Source organism: Clinocottus analis, unplaced genomic scaffold (assembly GCF_023055335.1).
Source record: "Clinocottus analis isolate CAN_PGR_092001 unplaced genomic scaffold, fCliAna1.0.p SCAF_7, whole genome shotgun sequence".
Lineage (NCBI taxonomy): Eukaryota > Metazoa > Chordata > Actinopteri > Perciformes > Cottidae > Clinocottus > Clinocottus analis.
Genome location: NW_027176229.1, coordinates 4,421,349 through 4,429,060, shown reverse-complemented (window position 1 = coordinate 4,429,060; position 7,712 = coordinate 4,421,349). Strand labels below are relative to the sequence as shown.

Genomic DNA, 7,712 nt, shown 5'->3' with positions numbered 1-7,712 from the left:
GCAGACCGAGTTTCGAACCCCGGTCTCCCATGCACCATCCGACTGTGACCCCGCTAGACCACATAGTCAACAAATACAAAGATACACAGGTTTGTATTTATCTTTTCTTTCGTTGATTTCTGTTGTTAGTTGCTTGAATAACGTAAACTAACAGACGGCGTGGACTTTACATCTGATCTCAAAGCAATCTTTTTCTGTAAGATAATTATAAAAAGACAGTTTTACAATAAAAAAAACCCCGCAATGAACACGTCGGGGGGAGAGAGAGAGAGAGAGAGAGAGAGAGAGAGAGAGAGAGAGAGAGAGATATTCATTTATTGAGCACACTGAGGTATAATTTTAACTTTGCCATGAGAATTCAATAGATTGCACAACAACGAATTCAATCGATTGCGCAACAAAAAATAATATGATATATATATATAAATATATATATATATATATATATATATATATATATATATATATATATATATATATATATATATATATATATAAAAATCACGATTAATCGCATTATGCGTCAAATTCAATAATGAATAAAAAACTAGTATATTACACGCTTTTATTTTAAAGTAATGTTATCTGAACAATATAACAGGCACTCTGGAGCAACAGCAAGTTAACATACATACCTATAAAATAACAGACGGAACATATGCAAATGTTTACGTCTGTAAATATAGACTATGATGACATATGCAATGTGTTTATTATCATACTCATATACTCATAACAGTATCATACACAAAGACTATTTTATTATTACCGTCCACTCTCACCAAAGAGCAAACCTGACCCTGGAGTGGGTACTCTCTGGTTTCTGGTGATCGAATTGGTTTCAGGTGTTTTCACAGGTGATTAAGAAGACAGTGTTTTATTTTAATGACAAAGTTGAGCAAACAACTAATACGGGCTTTTAGTTTTGAATGGCTTGACTATTATCTATATAAATGTGTGTACTTATTTGTAAATCGTGTGTTTCTATTGTGAGTTAGTGGAAAGCAGACAACAGCATATGTGGTCAACACATTTCCTCTTGGGGAGTAATAAAGTATATATCTATCTGTACGTGATCTCCATTAGTTTGTGGGTTATGGTGCCCTCCAGTGGTCATTAAGTGAAGTTGCATCTATGTGTAATGAAATAGTTTGATTTTGAATTGTAGCTTTATTTATTTATTTTTTTTTACCTTTTATTGTTACCTTATATTCTAATTTTGTTTGTAAGGAGGGCGCAGCAAAATACGCTTTTCATTGTAAAAAGTAACTCTATTATTTGTGCATATGACATTTTAATATCTTGATCTAGAATCTTGAGGAACCCTCAAGATTCTACTTCCGGTAATGAGAACTGTCATTCAAGTTAGACACATACCACCATGACGTCACACTTCCAGTAGGAACAATCACATAAATAATTTAGCAAAAGTCCTTCTAGGGTTTATAAATGGGGAAGAAAGAGGACATTTATATCTTCATTTAGTTGTGTTTTAAAGCTGGAGTTTGGTTTTTCATAGTTTAGCTGTCATAAATGAAAAAGAGATGCTACTGAGTTGTATTCCTCCCCACAGACGATAGGTGGCAGTAGATAGACACTCAATTGTTGCAGGAAGTTGCGCGTGACGACTAGCTCGGCAGTCGGCACCATGGCGCCTCTGGATCTGGATAAATATGCGGAGATTGCAAAACAGTGTAAATACCTCCCAGAAAATGACCTCAAGGTAAACGTGACTTCATAGAAATGTCTTTGACTAAGACACGTGACGAGCTTAATGTGTTGTAACGGCATCATTAACTGTTAGCTAAGGAGAGCTAGCTAGTACGGAGAGCTAGCTAGTGCGGCTAGTCAGGAAGTCAAGCGCGTTCAGTTTAGCAACAACAGCTAAATACAGTCTGATTAAAGGAAGCAGGAGGGAGAGCAGCTGAGCCGTAGCGAGCCATCCCCAGCTGATGTCAAAAGGACCACATATGTATAGTTATGTGATGATGGGGTATGACATGTTACCGGTCTGTTACCCGTCTCGTATCGGCCTTTTACCGGTCTGTTGTTGTTGTGTTACCAGTCTGTTATTGTTCTGTCACTAGTCTGTTACCAGTCTGTTGTTGTTCTGTTACCAGTTTGTTGTTGTTCTGTTACCAATCTGTTATTGTTTTGTCACCAGTCTGTTATTGTTCTGTCACCAGTCTGTTACCAGTTTGTTATTGTTCTGTTACCAGTCTGTTATTGTTCTGTCACCAGTCTGTTACCAGTCTGTTATCTGGTTCATTCATCCCATAAAGTTCTCTGAGACTCAAGGACGAAGGATACATTCATCTCTAGAGTTCATGAACAAAGCTGTTTTAATGCCTGAGATTCACACAATAATGTCTTTTCTTTTACACCATTACATCATTAATGACTCTTTTATAGCATGCTTTAAATATAGACAATGAACATGAATACAGTGTGTTTTTTTAATACTCATTACAGTATCAGACACAGAGACTTTACCTGAAGATGATGTGAACATAGTACGGTGTTGTACTGTAAACAGCCCTCCAAGGAGCAGACCCCATTCATAGTGTTGAAGCCATAGTCTGTATGGGTCAAGCTCTGATTTCTAACTGATCTTATTGGTTACCATTGTTTTCACAGATGCATTTTGGGTGCAAACAACACACACACGCTTCTAGTTTTACAATTTTAAACGTTGTGTAAAGCAGACAATATGTTTATGGTTTAGCATACTTGGTCACTACAAGGGCTACAGGAGTATGTGATTTTAATAACTACACAGTACCAACTTTTGTGTCTTGGCAATTGTCAAAAACTATAACCCTGCAATTTTAGGAGACCGAAAGCAATTGGAGATATTCAGACACGCTTTGTTAATGTCATCACAATCAAGAGTATGCCTGCTTTGACCTTCATAACTCATGAATTACATGGTGCCACATTTACTCTACTATTAACTATATTGTTATAATACTACTGAGTATCAAGTGCCTTCTCTCGGAAGGAGGAAGCACCATTTAAACTATTCAAAATCTGACTGAATGTCACGGTTCAATGCTACATGACTTAGTGGTTTCAACAATGGGGCCACAAGTACCAGTTTGTTTGTTGGTGTGAAAAGTTTAATAGTCTAGGTGTCCCAGTTGGACAAAGTAAACAATGTTTCAGAAGCAAGAAGAAGATTTTCATGAAAGTTGTCACATTTTAGAGCACAGAATGCCAATTCTGAATTGTGACTGACTCCCTTCTGGCTGTGGTTTGTGTTTTCATCTATACAGAGGTTATGTGACTATGTGTGTGACCTTCTGCTGGAGGAGTCCAATGTCCAGCCCGTTTCCACCCCTGTGACAGTCTGCGGGGACATACATGGACAGGTATGACACACAGAGAAGTGCATGGCTCATATTGCTGAGCACAGCCTGCTGTTCACGTTGTATGTGATATATGTATCTGCGTGCCCTGGTCCGTTGTACAATATACATATACAATGTAGAGGCTGACACTGAGTTTCTATCTCTCTGTTCCTTAGTTTTATGATCTCTGTGAACTCTTCCGAACTGGCGGCCAAGTTCCGGACACAAATTACATATTTATGGTTGGTACATTGAAATCTGTTTGCACTCGAGAGGTTTCTGTCTTTATTCCATCTGATCAACTGATGTTTTGTCAGAGTGTTGTTAACGTACCTCCGTCATCTGCAGGGTGACTTTGTTGACCGAGGATATTACAGCCTGGAGACGTTCACCTACCTGCTGGTGCTGAAAGCCAAATGGCCCGACCGCATCACTCTTCTTCGTGGAAACCATGAGAGCCGACAGATCACACAGGTCTACGGCTTTTATGGTGAGATTTGATGGATGGCAGTCCGATGATGACTGCATTGTCACTGACCTCAGTCCTTGGACTATAATCACACCTTACTGCTCAATGAGTGAGCTCTTGTTTGTCTTACAGATGAGTGCCAGACCAAGTATGGGAATGCAAATGCCTGGCGTTATTGCACCAAAGTGTTTGATATGTTGACAGTAGCAGCTGTAAGTATTAAAGTGTTACTGCGCTTTGTGTTCCTTTGTTGTCCTCTCAAAACAAAAATGGCTGACGTGACACTTCTTTATGCTTTAAAAGCCTGAGTCGAGAGCGTTGCTTCTGGACATACGTCTGTCTGACGGAGGACAGGATGAACTTGACTAGGACTTATTTACATGGAAAAAGGGAAACGGAGCAAAACGGAGACATTCTGTTGCTTAGCAAACACAAACATGAAAACATTTTGATCTATTATATCTGTGCATATCTCTTACTTCATTGGTCATTTCAAACGTTTTACTGTTCTTCAGCAGACTTCTTTTTTCCTTTCAATCTATTAAATAATGAATATATTCTATGCGATGCCCTTATCTCTTCTGTGTTGCGTTGTCAGCTGATGGATGAGCAGATCCTGTGTGTCCACGGAGGCCTCTCCCCCGACATAAAAACTCTGGATCAAATCCGAACCATTGAGCGGAACCAGGAGATCCCCCACAAAGGAGCGTTTTGTGACCTGGTGTGGTCCGACCCTGAAGATGTGGACACGTGGGCCATCAGCCCCAGAGGAGCCGGCTGGCTCTTTGGTGCAAAGGTCACCAACGAGGTTGGTTGCTTCAACTCGGTCTCGAATATGAGTGCATAAAACAACAATCAGGGAATAAAACACTGCCTACAAGTTCAATTTTAGTCTGCTAAATTGGGTCTTTTTTTTTTATCCTTATGTAGATGTTTTTGTTCTTCTCATGCATCAGAATAAGTTCATCCAATTTAAACAAGCAGTGTTACTCATAGTAACTGTTTAGTGCGTTCTGTTATGCTGTAGAGAGCCAGCCAGTTGGGCATGCTTACGTGCACTAAAAGCACGACAAAGACAGGAGGAGCTCCGATAACGCACAGAGAGAGAGGCAGATTTCTTCATCAAACATTTTGTTTTGTTATTGTAGTCGTTTTGACAAAAACAAGCAAATAGATTATTTGAAGTGACGTCACATCTTGTGAGGAAAAAAGCTGAAAGACGTTCAAATCAGGCAGTAAAAAGTATCAAATTAATACCCACAATTGTACACAATATCTTTTGACGTTACGTGGTGGCATGATATGTTGCAGCAAAGTGCTGTCCCATTCGTGCTTCCACCACGTCAACGCTCACATTGTTTTCAGGTTTTCACCCTTTTTCTCTTCCTCCCCATCTTTTGTTTCTCTCTGTCTGCAGTTTGTTCACATCAACAACCTGAAGCTGATCTGCAGGGCGCATCAACTGGTCCACGAAGGCTACAAGTTCATGTTTGATGAGAAGCTGGTCACGGTGTGGTCGGCTCCTAACTACTGCTATCGCTGCGGCAACATCGCCTCCATCATGGTCTTCAAAGACGCCAACACAAGAGAGCCAAAGCTCTTCCGGGCGGTGCCGGACTCTGAGAGGGTCATTCCCCCTCGAACAACCACACCGTATTTCCTGTAAGCACATTACAGCAACAGAACGCAGCCCTTGTTCAGTGCACAGATGCAGACTGAGACAGTGGCATCAGCACTTGTGATCCCATAGGAATTTCGTATTGTACAGTTAAGAGTATTTACAGTGCATTTCTTGGTGCCAACTAATTGTTATTCCCACTTTGGCATTTAATGCCGTTATTCTGCAGCTTACATCCCTCTGAGATATTGGAGTTAAAGATCAGCAGTATCACTGTGCTGTTGGAATGTTTTAGAGGAAGGATTAAAATGACACAGAAATGTTCATATTTATAAATCTGGATTTTACTTTACTATAGAGATTCACTCTGCTGAGCAAATTGCAGGTGCAGTGTTATATTTTTTATTTTGTTATGGTTATGTATTAATGCTGAGTGTTAGATAATAAAGCTTTGAACAAGAGCAAAACAATTGCATCTATTCTGACATATTTCAGTGGACTTGTACACTTCGTGTTATCATGTGATCTTATAAATAAACATGTAAACCTGAGAGTTGATGTGTAACATTTTGACATTTTTGTATTGTTAAACCTGTGCAACATACAACGTACAATACTGTTGTTGAGCCACACAATGTCATTTCAGGACGTTTTCAGGCAAGTTGGTTGTTTAAGCAGCAAATCTGTGGTTGGTTTGTCAAGAATCAGCCGATTTTACCTTTTTAGTACAGAGCTTGAAAAAGTAAAAAAGAAAAAGTGATATATAAGTGTGTATATATATATATATATATATATATATATATATATGTGTATATATATATATATATATATATATGTATATATATATATGTGTATATATATATATATATATATATGTATATATATATGTGTATATATATATATATATATATGTATATATATATATATATGTATATATATATATATGTATATATATATATATATATATATGTATATATATATATATATACATATATATATGTATATATATATATATATATATACATATATATATGTATATATATATATATATATATATGTGTATATATATATATATACATATATATATATATATATATACATATATATATATATATATACATCATTCATTTTAATGTATATGTTTTGGTGTGCAATCGATTGAATTCTCATGGCAAAGTTAAAATTACACCCCAGTGTGCTCAATAAATGATTCTCTCTCTCTCTCTCTCTCTCTCTCTCTCTCTCTCTCTCTCTCTCCCCTGACGTTCATTGCCTATGTTCCGTCTGTTCGTTTACGTTACTCAAGCAACTAACAACAGAAATCAACGAAAGAAAAGATAAATACGAACCTGTGTATCTTTGTATTTGTTGACTATGTGGTCTAGCGGGGTCACAGTCGGATGGCGCATGGGAGACCGGGGTTCGAAACTCGGTCTGCACACACTCGCTGGCATTAAGCACGATACAAAGTACCTCTGGTACCCCTCGTTAGGCCAATACTCGCGTGGTGGAACGACTCTCGCAGTTTAGTACACCTGTGTGCGGCTAAAAGCAGCCCGAGTGAGGTGCACCCATGCGGCAAGTCGGCTGTGAACTGTGCGCTTGCCACTAGTCAGCCACGTTTTTGTGCAATCCTAAAATTGTCACCTCAAGGTGTTAAGAAAAAAAAAATGAACAGCTATAATACGTCTGTATAAATAACGTAAATAAGTAAATTTACATGTAGAAATGGTAAACAAACAACAGAGATACTTTGCATCTCCTCATACAGTACTCTACCGCCACCTACTGGTAGAAAGGTAAATCTTTACTCTGGTCTCTTCATAAAGGCTCTGCTCTGTGTTCAGTTAAAAAACAGCACAATACGACAGAAAAATAAATAGGATCCTAACAGCAACAATTGTTATGAAGCAACAAATCTGTGGTCGGTTTGTCAAGAATCAGCCGATTTAACCTTTTTAGTACGGAGCTTGTTGCCGGCGACAGAATGTAAAACGCAAACTGGTGGCAAAGCTAATTTGACCTTAACTCCTCGAATATTTACGCCATCGACGTAAATCCAACAGCTTCTGGACGTTAAGAAGGTCCATGACGGCCACCGAAATCCCTTAATAAATGTCACTTTCCTGTTTCACAAACACACAGAAGGACAGTTGAAATGGACAGAAAATCATTCTTGGAGGAAATGGTGTACCTTTTCGGATGTGTGAAGTGTTAATCTTTCCCTATTAACCTCGACCAATTGTATTAAATGGTTTCTACTTCTAAATCCTCG

General features: G+C 38.3%; 1 protein-coding gene across 1 annotated transcript; it reads left to right on the top strand.

Annotated features, from left to right (window-relative positions):
* The first annotated feature begins 1,603 nt into the window (after window positions 1-1,603).
* On the top strand, window positions 1,604-5,988 carry LOC137778990 (serine/threonine-protein phosphatase 6 catalytic subunit). Its single transcript, XM_068566403.1, has 7 exons — window positions 1,604-1,723; window positions 3,276-3,371; window positions 3,527-3,592; window positions 3,699-3,840; window positions 3,952-4,031; window positions 4,418-4,627; window positions 5,237-5,988. The coding sequence occupies exons 1-7, from the start codon at window positions 1,649-1,651 to the stop codon at window positions 5,483-5,485; spliced, it is 918 nt and encodes a 305-aa protein (XP_068422504.1). The 5' UTR covers window positions 1,604-1,648; the 3' UTR covers window positions 5,486-5,988.
* The last annotated feature ends 1,724 nt before the right edge of the window (window positions 5,989-7,712 follow it).

Excerpts from the sequence above, each read along its gene's own strand:
- LOC137778990 (XM_068566403.1), top strand. The coding sequence starts at position 1,649 with ATGGCGCCTCTGGATCTGGATAAATATGCGGAGATTGCAAAACAGTGT. Across the intron at positions 3,593-3,698 it reads ACACAAATTACATATTTATG|GGTGACTTTGTTGACCGAGG; the intron begins GTTGGTACATTG and ends CGTCATCTGCAG. Across the intron at positions 4,032-4,417 it reads ATATGTTGACAGTAGCAGCT|CTGATGGATGAGCAGATCCT; the intron begins GTAAGTATTAAA and ends TTGCGTTGTCAG.